The 23,170-nt window shown below is 55.9% G+C and overlaps 1 protein-coding gene across 3 annotated transcripts in view; it reads left to right on the top strand.

Annotated features, from left to right (window-relative positions):
• MED15 (mediator complex subunit 15) overlaps positions 1-23,170 on the top strand; it is a 61,928-nt gene that overhangs the window by 36,555 nt on the left and 2,203 nt on the right. For 2 of the 3 annotated variants that reach the window (XM_060118075.1, XM_060118076.1), the window contains exons 3-14: positions 3,701-3,752; positions 5,312-5,341; positions 6,754-6,966; positions 13,002-13,219; positions 14,329-14,661; positions 15,722-15,850; positions 20,907-21,043; positions 21,122-21,249; positions 21,351-21,485; positions 21,564-21,627; positions 22,459-22,525; positions 22,970-23,130. In XM_060118075.1, the coding sequence (XP_059974058.1) occupies positions 3,701-3,752; positions 5,312-5,341; positions 6,754-6,966; positions 13,002-13,219; positions 14,329-14,661; positions 15,722-15,850; positions 20,907-21,043; positions 21,122-21,249; positions 21,351-21,485; positions 21,564-21,627; positions 22,459-22,525; positions 22,970-23,130 (1,667 nt within the window). The remainder of the gene's footprint in view (positions 1-3,700; positions 3,753-5,311; positions 5,342-6,753; positions 6,967-13,001; positions 13,220-14,328; positions 14,662-15,721; positions 15,851-20,906; positions 21,044-21,121; positions 21,250-21,350; positions 21,486-21,563; positions 21,628-22,458; positions 22,526-22,969; positions 23,131-23,170) is intronic. The other variant, XM_060118077.1, reaches the window with a different exon arrangement.

Genomic DNA, 23,170 nt, shown 5'->3' with positions numbered 1-23,170 from the left:
GATCAGTCAAAAGAACTCTTTTCCCTATGATTCTGACACCAACTTGATATCAGCTCATCTGTTTGGTTGGTTTTGCATTTCTAGGAATTGTACTTTTTTTTTTTTATTTTTGGCTGCGTTGGGTCTTTGTTGCTGCACGCGGGCTTTCTCTAGTTGTGGTGAGCAGGGGCTACTCTTCGTTGCGGCGTGCAGGCTTCTCATTGTGGTGGCTTCTCATTGCGGAGCATGGGCTCTAGGTGCGCAGGCTTCAGTAGCTGTGGCTCGCGGGCTGTAGAGTACAGGCTCAGTAGTTGTGGCGCATGGGCTTAGTTGCTCCGTGGCATGTGGGATCTTCCCAGACCAGGGCTCGAACCCGTGTCCCCTGCATTGGCAGGCGGATTCTTAACCACTCTACCACCAGGGAAGTCCCTGTACTTTTTCCTTTTGATTTGGCTTTGTCTTCAATTTGGTAAAAGATTACATACTTCCAATGTGAAAGCTGTATAACAAGGTGGGAAGTTTCATTTCCAGGCCACTTCCTGATACCTCTGGGGATTTAATTGTTGATCTGCAGCATTTCTTTTTGCAGATATACAGCAAATATACATGTTCAGATTCCCCGAGTCTTATACAAAAGGTATAACAGAGCATCTAGTGTGTGGCCTGTGGCATCTTACCTGGAGCATGTGTGTCCTTCCTACTGCTCCCTCCACATCCGTGAGGGGATTCGTCCTCCACCTTTGCTGTCAGGCCCTCATGCAAGACTTGTACAGGTTAGACAAAGTGTATAAACTGCAGGCAGCTTTTTCCCCACATTTCTGTCTTCTCACCTGCAAACCAGCCCGCTAGTAGTACCTGCCTCCCTGGGCAGTTGGAAGAATTGAGTGTGTTAATTATTTGTAGAGCATTCAGAGCTGTGTCTGGCTCGGAGTCAGTGCAGTGTGTGATCTGTCACTGCTGTGCTCTGGCTGTACCCAGCCTGGATGCTTGTATTTTTGCTGTCAGGAGGGGGAGATGATAAAGGTGGAGTGAAGATAAGGGAGGTACATGCTCCTCGGCCCATTTCTGGAACTGTCCTGGAGCGGGGGTGCCTTGGAGCAGAAGAGGGGTCATAACCTCTCTGTCTGCATGGAGGCTGGGAACTCTCACGCCCGGGGAAGCCAGTCTAGACATAGAGTAAGGCAGCCGCCCTGGAGAGTCAGAGGGGGATCAGATCAGCAGGTCTGAAGCGCTCTACCCTCAACGTGCTGGGTGATGTGTTTACCCACAGGAGCGCCCCTTGGTGGCAGTGTGACTGACCACTCCCTGTGCCCGCTTCTCCTGTCAGGTGGTTGCTGCCCCCCTCCGTCCCCTTCAGGCCTCCTCATGCTGGTCTGGTCCCCAGAGCCTCTGCTGCACCGGGCTGTGGGCAGCCTCAGTGGGCGCAGACCATGGGTGCCTTGTGCCCACCTGGCTCCTGTATCTTGTGTCGGAGTAAATATCTGGTTGCTGGTTTTGTTTTTGTTTTTGTTTTTGTTTTATAACTGAAGTATAGTTGATTTACAATGTTGTGTTTTTTCCTGTACGGCAAAGTGATTCAGTTATACATATGTATATTTTCTATTATGGTTTATCACAGGATATTGAATATAGTTCCCTGTGCTATACCTTGTTGTTTATCCATTCTATATATAATAGTTTGCATCTGCTAACCCCAAACTCCCGATCCATCCCTCCCCTAGCACCCCCCCACCCCTGGCAGCCACAACTCTGTACTCTGTGTCCATGAGTCTGTTTCTGTTTCATAGATAAGTTCATTTATCATATTTTAGATTCCACATATAAGTAATACCATATGGTATTTGTCTGACTTACTTCGCTTAGTATAACAATCTCTGGGTCCATCCATGTTGCTGCAAATGGCATTATTTCATTCTTTTTTATGACTGAGTAATATTCCATTGTATATATACATACTACATCCTCTTTATCCATTCATCTGTCAGCGGACACTTAGGTGCTTCCATGTCTTGGCTATTGTAAATAGTGCTGATGTGAACGTAGGGGTGCACGTATCTTTTTCAATTAGAGTTTTCTCTGGATACATGCCCGAGAGTGGGATTGCAGGATCATATGTTAATTCTAGTTTTAATTTTTTGAGGAACCCCCATACTGTTTGCCATAGTGGCTGCATCAGTTTACATTCCCACTAACAGTGTTGAAGAGTTCCCTTTTCTCCAAACTCTCCAGCATTTGTTGTTTGTGGGCTTTCTAATGATCTGGTTGCTTTTTAAACCTGCTTCCTCTTGCTTCACCTTTTATGGAAGTAGAAAAAGCTCAACAAATTCTTTTAAGATTTCTCCGACCCAAAAGATGGCCAAGGCCTTACTGAGACGTCAGCTCTTGACCTGGCAAACCCCCCGTCCTTGGCCACCTCATTTCAGAGCTTCCTTTAGCCCACTTTCCTTGCACCTCACTCACCACCCTGTTGTCCTTCTAGGACCAGCCTGGTCAGGTGATCTGCGGGATCCTTTTCCTCCCAGAAATTTGTGGGGGGCATTGGGAGGGGGAGTGTTGAACACATCTCCCATGTGTCCTGTCCTGTGGTACCTGCCCCGTGGCCTCCCTGGGCCTTTCCCCCACATTTTCCTCTGCTGATTCCATGGCTGAGAAAACAGTGGTGGGTGAAGTTTGAGATCAGTGAGGGCTGATGGGGGTTACAAAGTGTGCTTATGTTGTTAACATTCGTCTGAGGTCCCCTTCATGTGTTTCCCTTGGAGGTGTTCTTGTGACGGCAGGTTCACTGTCTGTCCCAGGCTTATGGGCTGTCCCCTTTGGTGGGTCCTGGGTTGCAAGGGTCGTCTCCTCTGGCTGCTGTTGAGTGGACTCAGTGTCATGGTGACTTAGGCGGGGGTCAAATGAGCAGGCGGGGTGAAAGCTCTGCCCTTTCTGCCTGCCTTGCCAGAAGGATGGTCCAGGTTCTCTGAAATAAGATTTTAGTTACGAACATCCCTTCTTTGACCCCAAGACAAACTCACAGTAGTGATTTCCCCGGAACCCCTGGAGTGAGTGTCCTTGGTTACAAAGAGGACAAATGGTGGAAGGCAGGCCCTGCTGGGAGGTTCCAGAAACACAGCGAGAACCAAGAGGGCCCTGAGCAGTGGCCTTCACCTGCTTCCTTGAGCGGCACTGTGCCCTCTCCCTGGGCGGTGCAGTGAATTCAGATCAGCGGGAGCTGCGGAAAGCACAGCCAGGGCGCCCAGCCAGATTTGCATGCAAATATGACGTCAGCAGTGGAAAAGCAACAGGCCGGTGTGAAAAGCGAAAGTACTTTGGTACAAATGGAGCGAAGACAAAAGCGGCCCTCCTGTGTCTACTTCTGAGATGCCCTGTGACCCTGGGCCAGCCCCTCTGCAGAAAGACGGGTGTCTGAGCCCCCCGTGGCCCTCGCCAGGGTTTATAGCAGGGCGGGGGAGCAGCGTCTTCTAGTGTCTTGGTACCTTCTTGGTTTTCTGTTTCTGTGTGCCTTTTGTTGTTCTGTGGTAGCCGAGCTCTGCTGGCCTTTCCCAGAAGGATGGATTCCAGAGGAGGCCGAGCCAAGCCAGACGAAGACAGACAGACAGACGGGGATGGCTACCATCCCTGCCTTCAGGAGGAGCACAGCAGGGCCAGGGCGGGAAGGGGCGTCACTCGGCCTCACTTCTGCTTCTGGGATTAAACTGCTTCCTGTTTTTACTTTTAGGATGAATACCTTTCTCTCGTGGCCAGGCTCATTATCCATTTTCGAGACATCCGTAAGTAAAACATCACATCTCTGGGTGGTTGTGGTCGCCACGAGAGGCCGGCCAGTCTCGGCCCCAGTGCCTGAGGCAGGATGTCTGTGGACAGCGCCTGCTTTCCGGGAAGTTCTTCATGGCTTCGCATTTGATTCCATGTTTCCCATCCTCCCAGAGCCTCAGCCTGAAACGTGCTGATTGTGGCCTAATGGAGATGTTAGTGTCCAAGTGGTCTGGGCTGGACTGCTCTTTTTGCTTGTCTGCTTAATCTCCCTTTTTGAAAGACTGCTGCTTTGATCTCTAGGCAGTTCCTGAATAAGCAGAGTCCACCCTGGAATAGACACTTCCTTCCCTGATCCCTGGTTTTTTTGACCCGTGGAGGCTGGACCTAACTGTGTTCCTGTCAGGCTGGAAGCTTCTGGGGCCAGCTTTCTCAGCGCCACCCTGTACTCCCTGCCCTGGTGAGGGCCCAGCCCCACAGCATCCCAGGTCCTCTTCGGGTCAGGGCCGCTCAGGGCCGCTGGGGGGTGGTGGTGGTGGTTACAGCCACAGCGCCTCCTGCCGGCCTGCAGTGGTGTGACCACAGGAGGCAGGTTCCTCCCACGCAGCCTGTCCACGGGACGGCTGCTCCCTGTGGCTGTCGAGACACCTGTGGCGTCAGCGTCACTCATCTCAGAGGGAAACCTTGGGGACCCCAGAGTCCTTTCAGGGCCATTGCTTCTTTCCACACTAACTTTTTACCAGACTGGCCAGCAAGATGAACCTCACTTGATTTCACTTTCTTTGCTGTGTTTGGGAAGGTCCCATGGTGTTTGGAACAAGAGGAGCCGCCACTAGAAGCCTGGGGCATGAGCAGCCTGGCCACGACCCCGTCTGTACTGGCAAGGGCTCAGCCTTTCGGGCTGGCTGGTCCATTTGGGAGCTGGCCCTGGCACGGCAGTGCACACAGCCCTTTGGAGGGGGCGCCCACAGCTACCTCACCCCCAGCAGAGGGTGGAACTGTTGTGGCAGTTCCCCGCCCACCCTGGGGCTGGCTGGATCCGGCCTCTAACCAGCCTTGGACAGACTCAGTTTCCTCATCCAGAAAATGGGGATGCTGCCTCCCTCACCAGAGTGGGCTGAAAATGGAGGTGTTGTGGGCCCACTGTAGATCCCTGAAGCACTCTTGTTTGTGGCTCGGGGCCTGTACTAAGAGCCCCGGCCTGGGAAGGAAGGAACTAGAGGAGACCCAGCATCAGCCTCCACCTGGGGGCTGTTCTCCAGGGCCCAGGTTGACTGTGGAGTGGTTCTGCACCCTCTTGCTCCAGGCCTCCTTGTGTGTCAATGCTGCCGGGGGTGGGACACATACATGTATTCACACATGTTCTCACACACACACACACACACACACACACACACACAGACACACACTCTGAAACTCTGAGGTATGTTTTGTCTAGTTTCTAGGCAGGGTCAGCTCAGTGTTAGCAAATGACCTCTGGGCGAATGCCTTCAGCACTGACTTAGTGTGGAAATATATGGTTACATAAAAACTTTGTTTACTTTGGTTTCTTCTTTTTTTTTTTCTTTATATATAGATAACAAGAAATCACAAGCTTCTGTCAGTGGTAAGAGTTTCTCCTTTTGGAATTAAAGTTTTTCCCAACCTTGACTGCGGAGTAGCAGGAGTGGGATGGTGGGTGCTGCATGTGCCTGGGGTTAAGCTGTTACTGGAGGAGGAAGTTTCCGGAGAGACGACCTCGGGTTCCTGAGAACTGCCAGCTCCCGGCCCACCAGGCACCCTCCTCCTGGTGACTGTGGAGTCGGACGATACCACCCCATCCCATTCCTCCCGCAAAAAAGATGATGAAAACTCACACGATTATTGAATATTATCTAAAATTTTGAGCTCTCTGGGAGAGAACTAGTATGGTATAATACTATGCTCAGTATAATAATCTGTAGTATTTAGAGAATAACTATGAATTCACTTTCTTAAGTTACAAAGTTTCTTTGTAAGTTAAGAATTATCATTCTTTTTTATTTTTTAATTTCAAGGTTTTATTTCATGGGAACCCTGTTGATTTAGCCTAGGTCTCACTGAGTGAGCTGCCAGTGAAGGGGTTTAGCAGATCCCAGTAGCCAACTAAACTCCGACTGCCGGGCGGGGAGCCACCCTGGCGGGCTGTTTGTCTTACTGTCGGCGGCACATGCCACATGCCCAGGCTTGCCTTGGCCGAGCTGGCTGCACCTGCCTGGGGTCTCTTGGCTTGTGCAGCGATTCTTGGCCAGCCAGGGCCGGGGTGTGTGTGGGGGGGTGGGTATCAAGAGTGCTTGGCCAGGAGAATGTGTGTGTTCACTCGGTTCTGTGGCAGGGTGAGCCAGCCAGGCTGCACCTGCCTGCAGGTGGCTCTTTGCTGTTACAACAAGAGCCTCTGGCTCCTGCCCCAGGCCCTGGCATTACTCACTCAGCTGGCGAGCATCTGCGGACCCCTCCCACACACCCTTGTTCTCAGGGGTCTTTCCTGAGAACTGCTCCTCAGTGGGGTCCTGCCCAGACTTAGCAGAGATGGGCTTCTGGTGCACAAGGGGACTTGTAACCTCCCTGGGAGATCTACTCCTGCCCCCTCTTCTCTGGCCCCAGGCTCGGCTTACTGTGAAGAGCCCTTGACCCTCGTTTTCTCTGGATTCCCAGCTGTGTCTCACCCAGCAGGAGGGGCCTATGGCCAGGAGGGGTGGGGCCACTGCCTGCCACCAAGGGCTTGCTCGTCCCTTGGAGTCTGTCAGGACCTGGCATAGGCTAGGCTAGGGTGTGGGCTGTGTTCCCTTCCCAGGAGGTGTCCCAGCCCCTGGGGTGTGGCAGGCAGCTGGGCCGGGGCTTGGGGGACTCCCGGGACTCCGGCCGCTCACCATTTGGGACTCTGAGGGTGTTGAGCCTGGAGGTGGGAGGAAGCGTGTGCCCGGGAAGGCCTCATGGCCCACAGAGCCTGGCCTGGTTTGGCGGACACTGCCCTGAGACGCTGCACCCTGTGCCCCGCAGACCCTATGAATGCACTGCAGAGCCTGACTGGCGGGCCCGCCGCGGGAGCAGCCGGCATTGGCTTACCTGCTCGGGGCCCCGGCCAGCCCCTGGGCGGGATGGGCGGCCTGGGGGCCATGGGGCAGCCGATGCCACTCTCGGGGCAGCCACCTCCTGGCACCTCAGGGATGGCCCCCCATGGCATGGCTGTCGTGTCCACGGCCGCTCCGCAGAGTGAGTACCACGCTTCTCAGAGAACCTGCCGTGCTCTCCACAGGCGGCGCGTTCTCTTCCCAGCCTGGGGTGGGGGTGGTGAGGGGGCGAGAGGAGCTGGGGAAGCTCCAGCCTGCTCTGCCTCCCAGAGGGCGAGGGACACCGAGGCCCTCTTGCCCAGGCTGAGGGAGGACTTGGAGGAGGATGGGGTGGCCTGGGACTCCATCCCAGGGGCTGTGCTTTGTAGTCAAGATAGAAACAGCTCCGTCTCAGGGTGTCCTCAGCCGCGAAGCCCCGTCTGTCCCTTCCAGGGTTGCCCTGGCCCCAGGCCGCCCGGGCTGTGGCTCACATCCTGATTCCCCTCCCAAAGGAGGCGCCTAACCCTCCACACAACTGCTCGGGCCAGGAGCAGGGTTGCAGCGCCGGCTGCCTCTGTCCCAGGACCCTCTTTTTTTCTTTCTTTTTTTTTTTTTTTTGTGGTACGCAGGCCTCTCACTGTTGTGGCCTCTCCCATTGTGGAGCACAGGCTCCGGACGCGCAGGCTCAGCGGCCATGGCTTGCAGGTCTAGCCGCTCCGCGGCATGTGGGATCTTCCCGGACCGGGGCACGAACCCGTGTCCCCTGCCTCGGCAGGCGGACTCTCAACCACTGCGCCACCAGGGAAGCCCCAGGACCCTCTTTTTAAAAATATTTATTTATTTATTTTTGGGTGTGTTGGGTCTTCGTTGCTGTGCACAGGCTTTCTCCAGTTGTGGCGAGCGGAGGCTACTCTTTGTTGCGGTGTGCGGGCTTCTCACTGCGGTGGCTTCTCTTGTTGCGGAGCATGGGCTCTAGGCGCGTGGGCTTCAGTAGTTGTGGCACGTGGGCTCAGCGGTTGTGGCGCGCGGGCTCTAGAGCGTAGGCTCAGTAGTTGTGGCGCACGGGCCTAGTTGCTCCGCGGCATGTGGGATCTTCCCAGACCGGGGCTCAAACCCATGTCCCCTGCATTGGCAGGTGGATTCCTAACTACTGTATCACCAGGGAGTCCCCCAGGACCCTCTTGATGGACATTTATGCTTGTAGACTTTTATCTAGTACTGCTAAGTGCTTCAGTACTTTTTTCCCCTATGTAACTTTTTATTTTTGAAATAGTTGAAGAGTCACAGGAAGTTGCAGAATAGCACAGAGCTCCCATGTGCCCTTCCCCCAGCCTCCCCAGCGAAAACATCCTAGTGCATCACCAAAACCACGACAGTGCTGTCAACTCAGGCAGACTTTATTCACATGTGACCAGTCTTTGCATGCACTCTTGCGCATGCGCGTGCATGTGTGTGGTTCTGTGAGGTCTTATCACGTGTGGAATGGAGTCAGCACGTGGAATCGTCACCACCAACAGGCTGTGCTGGTGCCTCCTAATAATCACACCCTCCCTCCAACCCAAAGCCTGGCAGCTGCTGATCTGTTCTCCGCCTTGGTAATTGTGTCATTTTACGAATGTTACATAAATAGAATCATGCAATATTTGACTTGTTGAGACTGGCTTTTTTTCACTCGGCCTAACGCCCTTGGGAGCCTCCAGGTGGTGTTGGTAATTCCTTCCTGTTCGCTGCTGAGTAATATTCCCTGGACTGGCTGGGCCACGCACAGTTCACGTATCCACTCACCCTTGAAGGACATACGGGTTGTTTCAGTTTGGGCTGTTAAACTAAAGTTGCTGTGAATGCTTGTGTACATGTTGTGGTGTTCCCATGTATTCTGTCTCGTGTCCCTCTCAGGAACCCTGTGACGAGGGCAGCCGTGGCCTTGAGCACCCTGTTCTTTGTTGGGTTCCCTGTGTCCAGGTCGCCTTGCCCTTCTCAGAGGCCACATGCATCCTCATTCCCACCCGCTCCTGCACTGGCACCTTCTGCCCCCAGACACCCCCTTCCTCCCAGAGCTTCATTTCTCTTCCTTACTGACGTCTTGCCGTCTGACGCTTGGCTCAGTGGTTGGTTCTTCATCTCGAGCTTCCGGGTCCCCTCTTGTCAGCACACCTGTCTCTCTCTCTCTCTCTCTCTCTCTCTCTCTCACACACACACACACACACGCGCGCGCGCGCGCGCGCAGGCAGGGCAGCTTTCAGAAGGATGCTCTGGCTCCTTTTCATGTTATACTCGGGTGCGCTGGTTGAATTTCTTTTTATCACAAACTTAGATTTTATAATAAAAAATAGTTTTAAGCTGTATGAGTTTAGAATGTTTTGCAGTCTGACTCCTGAGACTGTCAGTTCAGTAGCAAAGCTTTGGTGGGCTGTCTGCACCCTCCCTAGTCCAACCTTGGCCCACATCCTGTCTTCAGCTTCCGAGGGGCTTGGTTTCCTGTGTGGCACCAGGGGAAGTTGAAGTGGTCTCTACTCTCATGTCCTGCTGCTGCCTCTACACAGACCCACCCTCCCTGCCTGTGACCTCTGGTGGCCTGGTCTCCCTGAAATAAGTGTAGTGCTGATGGGTAGTTGCTACCCTTTTCTGACACCTCCAAACGCTACTGTGTGATGAAGGCTGCTTCGACCTTAGTTCCACGCCCCCAGAGTGTAGGTCCTGGGTCAGAGGACTCGCAAAGGGCAGCCCAGAGCGTGCTGTGCATCTCCAGGTGACCTGGGTTAGTCACAGGAAACACACACTGCTGACTGTGGATAAGGCTGGGGCTGAGGTACAGGATACTTTTAAACTCTATACTTTTTTGTTTCCTTGATGAATTTTATATCATGTGCATGTAGAACCTACTTTAAAAATAAGCCGTATTTCTGGCTGTTGCTGAGGAGCCCTCTCTCCTTCTGTGTAGACTGTATTTTGGATTGTTGGGCTGGCAGAAGGTAGGGGCAGCTCTTTGCCCTGCTATGCCTTGGCACGCTGCAAGGTGGGGGAAAGCAATCCTGGGATCCCTCCGTCCAGGATTTGTGCCAGGGCCCTTGGCATCCCCCAGCTCCACCAGAGCCTGGGGCGGATTGGAGGAGGGTGCTCCCAGTTTAGGCCTGTGAGAATTGCAGATCAGGGTCAGTCATTGAGCACACAAAATCAGCAGGCATGGAAGGAAGCAGACACACCTCAAGGAGGAGCAGAAACAATCACCAGATGTGGAGACGCCCCAGGACATAGCCATTGTTAGATATGGCCTTGGGGTGCTTAAAAAAATAAAGGTTGGACTTCCAAATGAATGAACACTGGATACTGTATCAGGAGTGACCAAACAGATTTGAAAAGTAACCAAGTAGAACTTGTAGAGATGAGAAGTAAAGTCATTGAAAGAGGAAAGTGTGGCTGAATAAACAGATTAGAAGGAGTTTGAACTAGAAGCTACATTTGAAGACGTTACCTAGAATGTAACCTAGAGAAGAGGCCTCAGGAACAGGAGGGTGAGAAACGTGGAGGATGAAATCAGGAAGTCTGACGGGCATCTAAGTGCAGATGGAAGCACAGAGGGTGTGAGGAGACAATGGCTGATGAAAGCCCAGTGAACCACACAGGTTAAATAAGGCATCCATGCCCCAAACTGTTGTGAAACAGCAGGACACCAAAGGCCAGAAGACTATCTCAGAAACAGCCATTTCTGTCAAGGAGCGAGAAGCAGACTCAGCAGACTCGGTGATGGAGTCAAGAAGACAGTAGAGGTTGTTAGAGCCCTGAGCACAGAGCTGCCAACAAAGCCGAGGAGACCTTCACTAAAAGTTTTTAAGGGCATACTTTTTTTTCCCCTCACCATTTCCTCTTACCTCTCAGACCATCCTTCCCAAGATGCCAGGTGTAAATGGGAGAAGAAACATTTTCCATATAAGGGCATAAACATGCACAAATCTAAGCTAGTGATTCTCAGCGATTTTGTACCCTGGTGGGTGTTTGGCAATACGTGGAGACAGTTTGGCTGTTACAGCTGGTGGCGGGGGTGCTGCTGCAGGGGGCCTGCGGTGGGCAGAGGCCAGAGATGCTGCTGAGCATCTTCCGTGTACAGGGCAGTCCCCACAGCATGGCGTTGTCTGGCCCAAGGTGTCAGGAGGGGCAAGGCTGGGAATCCTTGGTGTAAACAGAAATGACCTCTGTAAAATAGTCCTTAGAGCTACCCTCTACACGTTCCAAGCACTGTTTTGAGTCTGTAATAGATTATTTAATTCTGAGTCCAATGTAGGGGTATGTAGTATAGCTGAGGAAACTGAGGCACAGAGCAGTGACAGAGCTGGGATTTGAGTCCAGGTGTCTGGGTCCGAGGATGTACCCCTGGCCTTTATTCTATCCTGCCACTTAATATAAGTCTGCTGTGTGGGCATAAGAAGATAAACAGGGACCAAACCAAATGGAGTCAGGAAGGGCGAATATCAAGGATATCAGGTCTATCGTGTGCATGTAAAACCTACTTTAAAAAGTGTTTAGAGAGGATTCTAAGGTCCTCATATTTGGGAAGGAGGTTTAAATGTGGATAAACTTTATACTTTGTTAAATTAAATATGCATGATAAAATTGTAAAAGTCGTTGCTAAAACAGTAGAAATAGTTTGTAAATTCCAAATCCATAGGAAAAAATGGAATGAGACAGAAACAACAAACAAAAATCCAAACGAACAAAAATCAACCCAGTCTTCCAACAAGATAGAATTCAGAAGAGGAGAAAAAAATGTCCATTATACCTCAGTAAAGCTCAAAAAAAAAAAAAAGAGCAAGAGAAACTTAGAAGGGGAAAGACAGATACAAATAAGTTGAAAACTGTAAGTAATCACAGTAAATGTGGAGGGATAGGCTTTCCTGCTGAGACTGAATGGAAACGTAAAGAGAGGGTACAACTCTTTAATCCTTACAGGAAACACACCTGAAATAGAAGATGCAAAAAGACTTGAAAATAAAAGTTGTGTTGGGCAATTTCCCCTCCCAGTTACTGATAGTTACCAGACAAAAATAATGAATTTAGAGAGGAGTTGAAGGATGTAGTGAGCAGCTTCGTCTAAGCCTGTGGGTGGGAAATGTGCTCACAATGGGTCCTGCATGGATGTACTCCCCACCCTGACGCTCTTCAGAAATTGTGCTGAAGGAGAGAGCTAGTCCTTCTGTGTGGTTTAAAAATGGCAGAGTCATTAGAAATGGAGGTCACCTTAGTTCCTGCTGAGGCGTGGCACCATAAGGGCTCCTGTGGTGTTGGAACTGTGCCAGGTCTTGACCTCCATGGTGGCTGAATCTTGCCAGGTGAGAAAATTGTATAGAATTTACACACTCAGGCAAATGGGCACACATTCTGATTGTGTTATGGCATTATACAAAGTGCTACTATTGGGGAAAACTGGGCAAAGTGTACAAAGTGTCTCTGTGTTCCTCCTTTTCATCTTTATTGAAATATAGTTTGTACCCATATTCACCCACTGAAAGTGTACTGTGCAGGGGTGCTCAGTGCACCCACAGCATCAATTTTAAGACATTTTCATCACCCGAAGAGACCGGATCACTGAAAATCTTGTGAATGATTGTTAATTTTTATTTATTTGTTTTTAATTTTTTGGCCACGCTGCGCGGCCTGTGGCATCTTATTTCCCCGAGCCCGGATCGAACCCATGCCCCCTGCAGTGGAAGCATGGAGTCTTAACCACTGGACCACCAGGGAAGTCCCTGAATGATTGTTTGTATCAGCATTATTTATAACTACCAAAAAGTGGAAACAACCCAGATGTCCATCAGCTGATGGACAACACAAAATGTGGGAAATCTATATAGTGGAGTATTATATGGCAACAAAAAGAAAGGGAATACTGATCCGTGTCACAGTGTGGGTGAACCTTGTAAACGGGATGCTGAGGGGAAGGAGCCAGTCACAAAAGATCCCAGTTGTGAGATTCTGTTGATACAAAGTGTCCAGAGCAGGTGGTTCCGTCGAGACGGGAAGCAGATCACTAGTTGCTGGGTTCCAGGCCTCTTGGCTGGCCTGTTCTTTCCTGTTCATTACTACCGTGATTCACTCTATAGTAAGTTCTGTCCAGTCATCATCACCCCTGTCCCTCCCGCACTGGCGGGGGCGGCGCCTTCCCCGCTGCACCCAGTGCGAGTTCCCCGACCCGTCTGTCCCCAGCCCAGCTGCAGCTCCAGCAGGTGGCGCTGCAGCAGCAGCAGCAGCAGTTCCAGGCACAGCAGCAGGCGGCGCTGCAGCAGCAGCAGCAGCAGCAGCAGTTCCAGGTGCAGCAGAGTGCCATGCAGCAGCAGTTTCAGGCCGTGGTGCAGCAGCAGCAGCTCCAGCAGCAGCAGCAGCAGCAGCATCTGATCAAGTTGCATCATCAGAACCAGCAGCAGGTACTAGATGCCATTGTTCTGGACCCTGGCCTTCTCCAGGGCTCCCAAGCCTGGGACGAGAAGAAGTGGGCCTACTGTGTGCCGGGGGATGGATCAGGTGGCTCCTGGTGCAGGCAGTTCATGTGAGAGTCTGCCCAGGCCAGAGTGAGGCTACCCTCCACTCGTAGCACGGCCTGGACCTCCCCATGGGTGTGCGTCCTCTGAGCACACGCAGGCCTCCTGACCCGTCCCTGAGTGTTCCGGTGTTTGGACGTGGCGCTAATCGAGCCCTGCCTAGTGTCCCACAGGGGTGGCCATGTCACATTAGGAGCCCTGCTTACAAGAATACCTTTTCTCACGCGCATGCTCTGCAGTCAATGCCCTGATGGGTTAAGCGTCTTTTGTCACGCCTGTTGTGGGTTGAGGGAGGGAAGCCCTGAAGGGCCCCCTGCTCTTTCCCACCTGCTCCAGGCCTTGGCTTATGCCTCCTTTTCCCGAGGCCCCTCCTGGATCTTGGAGGCCCCTCTCCCAGGGCTGACAGTGAATCTTCAGCCCCGCATTTTTTTTTTTTTTTTTTTTTTTTGTGGTACGCGGGCCTCTCACTGTTGTGGCCTCTCCCGCTGTGGAGCACAGGCTCCAGATGCGCAGGCTCAGCGGCCATGGCTCACAGGCCCAGCCACTCCACAGCATGTGGGATTTTCCCAGACCGGGGCACGAACCCATGTCCCCTGCATTGGCAGGCAGACTCTCAACCACTGCGCCACCAGGGAAGCCCCAGACCCGCTTTTCCTCCTCATCCTGAGCCTGGTCCTGTGACCACTCTAGGGACCAAACAAGCATCCCTGGAGAGGCTTTGGAGATCTGCAGTCAGCTGAACCTTGCCCAGCTTCTCTGGTGCTGCGCCTATATGTGACCCCTTACCAAGCCCTCCAGACCCTTCCCTGGACCCTTCCTTTGTCCTCTCAGGCCTAGAGATGGGCCAGCGTCTGGTGGCCAGGGCACAGGTGCACGCTTGTTGCCCTCGGTGGCCCTCGGTGTCCCTCTGCCTCCCGGGAGAGCATCCTGGGCAGACTTACCAGCGCAGGATTCCAAGGCCGGAAAGGTGATGGGTGCTGCTTGTTCCACCCCAGATGCAGCAGCAGCAGCAGCAGCAACTACAACGGATGGCACAGCTGCAGCTGCAGCAACAGCAACAGCAGCAGCAGCAGCAGGCTTTGCAGGCCCAGCCGCCAATACAGCAGCCCCCAATGCAGCAGCCACAGCCTCCCCCCTCACAGGCTCTGCCCCAGCAGCTGCAGCAGCTGCATCACCCGCAGCACCACCAGCCACCACCGCAGCCCCAGCCGCCGGTGGCCCAGAACCAGCCATCGCAGCTCCCGCCTCAGTCACAGACGCAGCCTTTGGTGTCGCAGGCTCCGGCCCTCCCCGGACAGATGCTGTACGCCCAGCCGCAGCTGAAACTCGTGAGTACCCAGGGCTCGCACAGCCGAGGCTCTTCTGGCGTCTCCTGTGCTGTCGGCAGTCTCTGGGGCGCCCTGGCTGTAGATGGCAGGTCCTCTTCCAGCACCAGGATTCAGGTGGCCCTGGCCCCTGCCGGCCCGCACATTCAGATCAGCAAGGGTGCGTGCATTCCGTCGGCTGCTGCATCCAGTGTGTGATGCCCCTGCTCCCAGGTGGCACCTTGTCTTCCGAGCAGCATGGCTGATTCTGTGGCAGCCACAGGCATTGTAAGATTGTGGATGATTAGATGGACAGCAACACCCATCTTCTTACTATTGGAGGGGGCAGTGTACCACCTCCCCTGGGTGTCCATGGTGATCTTCTGACCACTCAGTTCTGTTCTGAGCAGAGATCATGACCGTATTTTTGAGGGGGGTATTGATGTAAAATACTGTTATTTTCAGTCTTATGCATCTGTGTAAAAGCAGAACCAGTCAGTGACGTTTACATGAAAGACAAAATACTGTATGGAGTCAGGGGTAGCAGTGTCAAGGGGCCATTTAAATGTTTTTTCAACTCACTTCCTTGGTTTTTGTGGCCTTCTATTTACTGTTCATTGGGTGAAGTGGGGATACGGGCCACACCTGAATCGAGCAGTGGCCGAATAGTAAGCCCCACAGGTGCAGGCTGGAGGTCTGGGGAGGGTCTTGAGGAGGGTCACACCTGTCACCTGGTTTCCTTTGAGGAGTCAGGGCTCAGAGTGGGGTTCTCGTAGACCATCAGCATGCTCTGCTTGCCGCGGTAGCTGGTGGTGACGGCTGTGTGGTGGTGTCCCATCAGGGCAGGCGTCTCGCCAGGAGAGAGAGGGCTCAGCTGTGCTGACTCAGAGCCTGGCTGGCGTGGACACTTTTGATGAGCCATGGGATAAGGGACAGCCAGTAGCGGGACATCAGCCAGGGGAGTGGTGGCAAGCCCATCCCCCTTCTCGAGGAGAGCTTAGAGACTCCGGCTCCCACAGACGAACGTGGAGGTGCTCTGCCCTCTGCCCTGGTGGCTCCAGATTGCTGCTCCCTTCCTCCTCAGGTCCGGGCTCCGATGGTGGTGCAGCAGCCGCAGGTGCAGCCCCAGGTGCCGCAGGTGCAGCCCCAGGTGCCACCGCAGACAGCAGTGCCGACGGCTCAGGCCTCCCAGATAGTGGGTCCCGGAGTCCAGGTGAGGGCCCAGAGCCGAGGCTCTGGAGGCGCCAGCCAGTGCATGTCCCCCGCGCTATGGTGAGGGTCCTGGTTGGATCAGGGCCCGTCTCTGGGGACCTTGGGTGGAAGCCCCACTCGGCCGTGTCTGGGCCCCCGGCTTCACAGGGCACAGGCTGTTCCCACCTCCCGTGGTGCCCCACATTTTCCCTCTTCCCTTCTCCTCCAAGAGGGCATTGGTGAGAGCATCACGATCTCTTCTTGCCTCAGCTCTGAGCATGGGGCTGGGGGGATAGTAGCTCTCTAGAAACTGGGAAGAGCACGAGGACGGTGGCATCTGGCTCTGGTGGTCAGCACAGACTTGTGCCGTGGCCCCTTGCCCTGCTGACTTGCAGGGCTCACCCCTGTGTGACACATGTGGCCCAGGTCCACCACGCCCACCCTCTGCAAATCGGATGTCGATGGGATGGAGGAGACCTCCCAGCCTTGCCTAGTAGAGGCCACAACCTCCGTGGTGTCTGGGGTAGGAGGCTGGGCCTCATGACTTCTCCATAGACGCCCCCCTCACCTATGTCCAGTCCCCGGCCTTGGTTCCTCCTGTCTCCACCCAGCAGTGGCAACACTGATAGTCTGGCTCAGAAGAGCGTTGGCTTTAGACAGAGCCAGTGTGCTGCTTGATGTGGTGAGACCCCAGGGGCGACCCGGCCACCCCGATGCTGTGCGGCGCTGGGCTGCCATGCCGAGCGTCCCTGCCGGCTCCTGCCCTGCTCACTCCCCAAGTCTGTTGAGCTCCCTGTCTGGGGCACCGGGCCGTGTGGTAAGCACTGCTGGGATGCTGTGTGTTCCCTTAGCATTGGCGGGAGGCTCAGAAATGGTCCTTCCTGGTCCCTGCCACATGGCTGGAGTCCATGGGAAACACGCCATTGGGGGGACCTGTGGCGTTTGGAGGTAGCTCTGTGGTCACTGCACCACATCACCAGCTTGCCCACGTGTGGTCTTATGTGCAACACACCACGGACATCATGTTTGTAGCTGGGGCAGGGCTGGAGGCCTTGTATGACAATGGTGGCATCCTCCTCTGCCACCACCCTGTGTGTCCCAGCCTCGTCCCCAGGCCTCCTGGGGCTCTCTGCTCTCGGTGTCCTGTGCGGACTGTGGTCAGGGTTGGGATGGCGGCAGTGTCATGGAGTGACCACCCAGCCGGCGGAAGCCGCTGCCCTTGCTGCCTCTCAGGTCTGGTAGGAGAGTGGGAGGCTTGGCCCTCTGACCTGGCAGCTTCTGTCCTGAAGCAGAACTTCCCTTTTCACCCCAGTTCTTGGTGTTTGGGAAGCGAGCAGCCGAAGAGTTGCCGTCTTCCAATGGTCCAGGCCCCACCTGCTGGTTCGTAGGCTTCTTGCTTGGGTAGGTGGACTCCCTGCAGCTTCCTGGGCGCCCATCGCTCTCCTGCAGTGGCCGCGGGGGATGCGCTCCATACCCCATGCCGACCCCTGGGCTGTGCTTCCCTTCCTGGTAGTCACATGCCTTTACTTCTGCTGGAGGTCCCAGTCCAGCCCACGTGGGGCTTGGCCGTGGGCTTGATCACCTCGAGGGTAACCTTCTGTCCCCTCATGGAGCACAGAGGGCTGACAGCCGGCAGGGCTGAGGCAGGCATGGGCTCTTCTCCCCAGGTGGGGACTCGGGTAGCTGGGTGGGGGGGAGGCGCCACCACTCATACCTGCGAGCGGGTTTGGTTTTCTGAGGATGCACCTTCAGGGTTTATGGGAGGGGTGTCCACCCCCTCCTGAGTGAGAGGCCAGCCTTGGGCAGAGTGGAAGCGAGGCCTCACCCTGCCTGCGGGGCCGCACTGTGGGTTCCCAGGTCTGGCACAGGTATGTGTGGGGTGCTCGTGCAGGTCCCTGGGGGCCAGTTGGCAGCCTTACTATGTGGTTCTAGCAGCAGTGGGGTTCCCAGGGTGCGAGGAGACCCCTGAGGGAGAAGCTCTGGATTCACAGCCTTTTTTTGCAACCTCGGTGGCAACAGTGGACAAGACAAGGCTACAGGTATTCTGACCCCAAAACTAGAAAACAGGTGGTGGCTGTAGAAGGTGGGAAAGGTTGAGGGGAGTATAAGCAAGGGAAGCATTTCAAGCGGGAGAGCCTGCTTGGCTTCTTTTCTTTCCGGTTCTCTAGGATTTTGTGTGTGGCTTCTTTCTTTTTCACGTTACAATAGAAGTAAAAGGTTGTCCTGTAATTAGAGTCCCGTGGCTGTGTGCTGTTCCTCTTTTGAACGTATCCTGCTGTCCTTAATTATTGTCTTGTTCTCGGATCCTGAGGTTACTTCTGGTTTTTTGCTGTTAGCCATGGTGCATGGCAGGTCCTGGACTGTTTGCTAACATTTCCCAGAGTGACTCACGGGGGGCACTTTGAGGCTCTCGATCGTACCAGCTGGTCACCTACCAGGGGGTCCACACACAGACTAGAACTGCCGTGCGGGGCCCACGCATTTGACCTCAGAACGCGGGGTCCAGTGTCGCAGTGTGTGAAAGAGGTGCTGGGATGGGGGCCCAAGTGGCGGCCCCCAGGCCTGGTCTCTCAAGTCTGCCCTCTCAGAGCAGAGGAGGGGGGCCTCATTGTGCTCTTGGTGGTGCTGGAGCCTGATGGGTGGCGGGGTTCACAGCCCGGGCTGGAGTTTGGGATTTGGGTGGTTCAGGAAAATCAGTGAACCCTGTTCTGTATGCCTGGCTCTGACATTAACTCGTGTAGATGAGAGAGATGTCCCCGTCACATCCCTGTCCAGCAGGGCGCTGGACTAGGACTCAGCGGGAGAACCACACCCCATGATGGCAGGTGAAAACCAGGACAGGATGCGTCTCCATTTCCCAGCAGCCCCTGTGCTTTGGTCTTCCTGCTTTCTATTCTTCCAGCATTCGGAAGCTTAGCTGTCATTCTCACGTTACAGACCCCCTTCCCTGATATGTGCGTGTGGAACAGTGTGTGGAATGGGCTGAGCACACCCTGCGCCCCCTCCCCTCCCACTGGGCCCTCCAGCATGGCCGCATCCAGCGGGGGCACTCAGGGCCTCCCTGGGCGGGTGTGTGTTGGCAGGAGGAGTCGTGGCCTGGCTCATCCAATACTGTAGACGTCCGGTGTGTCTCGTTAGGATCTGTGGTCAAGAGAAAACCAGCTTTCCACCTCGGGAGCTCTGTGACCAGAAAACCAGTCCGCAGAGATCAGAGTCAAGCTTTTCATTCCTGATGACTTTGTTTCTTCCGGGAAGAAATAGCGCCTCTTTCACACCACCTGATTGCTTCTGGGCCTCTCTTGCTCTGGAAGGAGCACTGTTGAGCTGCCACGGGGCTCACAGCTGGGCACCCCCAAGTACAGGGTGGCACCGGCCAGCCGTGTCCTTTGGGTGCTATCAGCCACACCCCGGGTGCGGGCAGGGGAGCCCAGCACAGCGTGTCCTCCACGCACTGACATCCCACTTAGCATCTGGTGGGGTGGGTTGTGGGCTCTTCAGGCAGCACTCGAGTTTCGACAGACAACAGGAGAACGGCTTCCTGGCCCACACCCTGGAAGTTCTTTTGTTGGTGTGGCTGCAGGACTGTCCACTCCCAGCTCTGCCTGAGGGCTGCCTCGCATCCACAGCCATTGCCGGGGTCATGTTGGCATCTGCTACTGTCTGGGTCACCCCTGGCTTGCAGTGCCTGCTGCATGAGACCCGTTGGTGAGTGTGGGACACGCCTGTAATGCCAGGGGTCTCCCTGCAGACCTTTCTCCTGCCTTGGAGCCCTGCCCCGGCGGACTGCATGGACGTCAGCACCGCCCTAGCCTCACAGATCAGCTCATCCTCCTGGGGTAGATGTTTTGTTTCCCATGGATCACCCTGCCTCCTTTCAGAACCTGGCTGGGTGGTTTTCATTTAGTTTCATCTTCACATTGTGAACACATGCAGGCCCTGCTCCAGTGCCATGTCCAGCCTCGGTGTGCAGAGTGAGGGGGGCAGGCTAGAGTCAGTCTGCAGAATTGGGCAGGCCGGAAATGGAGGTTGGGGTGTGAGCTGGGCTCCAGGAAGCAGGCTCCGGGGGTGATGCTCAGTGCACAGGAGGTCGCTGGGGTGTGGGGGAAGCTCTGAGTGAAGCTGGCAGGGCCTTTGGGGTGGTCCCCGTGTGACGAGCGGCCAGGCCTTTGTGCACTGTCCGCAGGCCCTGGGCAAGGCTGCTCTGCAGGGCTCATTCCGGGGCCGCTGGGCACAGGGCTGGCGGGCAGCTGTCTCCCCGAGCCGTCCGCGCTGCCAGAACTGGCATCTTGTGCCTCTCGGGTGGAAAGTAGTTATTTCCACACACCATTGATCTTAGTCCTGGGTGTGTGATTTCCTCCCTCTGCGTTCTCGGACGAATATGGCGTTGTCCTAGTGATGACAGCGGGGTGGGGACCCTGCTCTGTCCGCCCTGATGAGGACTGCAGGGAGAGCCTGCCGTGCAGAGAAGGGAGCACGATGCCAAGCCGCTCCCCTCTCCCCTCTCCCAGTGGGGTCTGCTGGTCCCACAGGGGCTGCTCGACTGCCAGACCACAGAACCCCAGGCCAGGTGTGCTGGCAGGGGTGACAGGGGAGGCTTTGCTCCTGTCAGGCAGGCACAGGTAGGACACAGAACAAAATGGTGGCATCCCCACTGCCCTGCAGCTGGGCTTGACCTTGGTGCTGTCAGAGCTGGGGCTGCCTGTGGCCTGAGGGGTCTTGTGGAAGTTTGCGGGACAGTCCTGCCTGTCACAGAGCCCAGCCCTCACTGGCCTCCCATGCCCACAGGCTCCCACACTCAGGAGGCAGGGACCTGGGGGTGTCCCATCGCAGCCCAGAAGCCCCCGCCAGGAGCAGAGGGCCACCCAGCCTGGCCTTTCTGCCAGCGTCTTGGTCACTATGTGCTTGCGTGGGCACCCATGGGTGGGGGCGTGTGCCCGTGTTTGTATTTGAGAGGTGGGGCATCAGAGGAAGACCAGGGTGTGTGGCGAGGTTGTGAGAGAGAAGGGGCTCGTGAGTGGGGAGTGGTGGTGGTGGCGGGGCGTGGGGCGGGTGAGCAGGCTGAGCCCCTCCCCCTCCAGGTCAGCCAGAGTGGCCTCACCATGCTGTCGTCACCGTCGCCAGGCCAGCAGGTGCAGACCCCGCAGTCGATGCCCCCTCCCCCCCAGCCGTCCCCGCAGCCCGGCCCACCCAGCTCACAGCCCAACTCCAACGTCAGGTAGGCCTGGCCCGTGCCCCTCCCCACTTGGCTTGCAGGCCCAGGCTCATGGCCGGCGCTCCCTTTCGCTCTGCACAGCTCCGGCCCTGCCCCGTCCCCCAGCAGCTTCCTGCCCAGCCCTTCGCCGCAGCCCTCCCAGAGTCCAGTGACGGCACGCACCCCGCAGAACTTCAGCGTCCCCTCCCCAGGACCTTTGAACACGCCTGGTAAGTCGGACCCAAGGCGGGCACAGTCCGGGGCCCTGCGAGATGAGGGGCTGACGACCCTTCGTGGGCTGGGGCCGTGCTCACTGGGCCGTGTCCCGCAGTGAACCCCAGCTCCGTCATGAGCCCCGCGGGCTCGAGCCAGGCCGAGGAGCAGCAGTACCTGGACAAGCTGAAGCAGCTGTCCAAGTACATCGAGCCCCTGCGCCGTATGATCAACAAGATCGACAAGAACGAAGGTGGGGGCCGGGCGGGCGGGCCGGGGGCAGGGCCTGCAGACGCCCAGGCCCTTGTCTGAGTGCCTCCTTCTGCCCCAGACAGAAAAAAGGACCTGAGTAAGATGAAGAGCCTTCTGGACATCCTGACAGACCCCTCCAAGCGGTGAGCTTTGCCCCAGGCCCATGGTGGAAGGATGGTGCTGCGCCCACACCTCACAGAGGGTCCCCAGCTGCTTGGCTGGCCTACCCTGTGGCCCTCACAGCCCTGCCTCACTGGGCTTCTGGCCTTGATGGGCTTCAGTCTGACCTGCAGCCCTGCCCCTGATTTGCTGGTGGCCTTGGGCAAGTGACTGGTTCTTAGTTACCCCGTCTGCAAAAGGGGCAGCTGAGCTCACACACACTGACTGTGGGAGGGAACTGGGATGGCGTCCGAGAAGCACTTGGAAGGCAGGGGACATGCACTCACGTCCTTTCCCTTGCCCACCGGCCGTGGGGCTGCTGAGCACCAGAGCTCAGCCAGCGCCACCTCCTGTGCGTGGACTGGCCTTGGGATTCCTGCCGTCTCCCCAGGCCTTGGCTCAGGCCAGCCTCCCCTTCTGGAACATCCTCCCTGTTCTGCTCATCTGGGCAGAATGCTGGGCACTGAGGAGTGGGCCTGTTGGCGGTGGATGGCCCTCCAGGCCCTCACTGGGGTCATCGGGATGGGGGGCAGGGGCCTGGCCTCTGTCCTTCCCCTTGATCCATCACATGCGTGCCTTGTTCTGCCAGCCAGGACCAGCAGCTCCTGGGTGCGGGGCCATCTTGCCTTAGACTCTGGGTCTGGGAACAGCGGGTGGGCTGGCTGGGGTCCCTAGGGAGGGTTCTGGTGGCCCAGGCCTCAGGTCTCGCTCCATCCAGAGGAGGCCAGATGGTCAGTGGTTGGGATGAGAACGTGAGAGCTGCCGGCTCCCCTGTCCTCCCACGTGGAGGGTCAGCCACATCTTTTCCCCTATAGGTGCCCTCTGAAAACGCTGCAGAAGTGTGAGATCGCCCTGGAGAAACTCAAGAATGACATGGCAGTGGTGCGTAGGGTGCTGTGGCCTGGTGGTGTTGGTAGGGTCGCAGGCATCTCCGGGGAGGTCAGGGCTCACCCCACAGTGACTCGGAACCATGAGCTAGAAGGAGCCTGCAGTCAGAGGTGGGCAGGGGACCGTGCCGCTCAGTCTGGGGACCCTGCCCAGGAGTCCTCTTCCAGGTCAGGTCTGCAGTGTGGGTGGGCTGAGATCGTGGGGGAAATCAGCCTCTGGGTGTGGGCCCATGGATGCTTCCTTCCCCCACAGGTGTGAGGGTTCTCAGGCCCAAGGCCAGGCCCAGGGGGAGCAGGGTGTGTCCAGGATCACCTGTCCTTGTCTGCAGGGGTGGAGGTGGTGGGGGAGCCAGGAGGTCTGGCTGTGAGTGAGGATGAGGACCTGGGGTCTGGAAAGCCTCCCCAAGAGTGGGCTGCTGACCCTGCTGTCCTGTCCCAGCCCACGCCCCCACCACCCCCGGTGCCGCCAACCAAGCAGCAGTACCTGTGCCAGCCACTCCTGGATGCCGTCCTGGCCAATATCCGCTCACCTGTCTTCAACCATTCCCTGTACCGCACGTTCGTGCCTGCCATGACGGCCATACACGGCCCCCCCATCACGTGCGTACCACCCAGGGCTTGGTGGGCAGTGGGTCCTGGG

This window comes from Mesoplodon densirostris, chromosome 15 (genome assembly GCF_025265405.1).
Source record: "Mesoplodon densirostris isolate mMesDen1 chromosome 15, mMesDen1 primary haplotype, whole genome shotgun sequence".
Lineage (NCBI taxonomy): Eukaryota > Metazoa > Chordata > Mammalia > Artiodactyla > Ziphiidae > Mesoplodon > Mesoplodon densirostris.
Note: the sequence above shows the minus strand (reverse complement) of the source record. Positions and strands in the feature narration are given on the sequence as shown.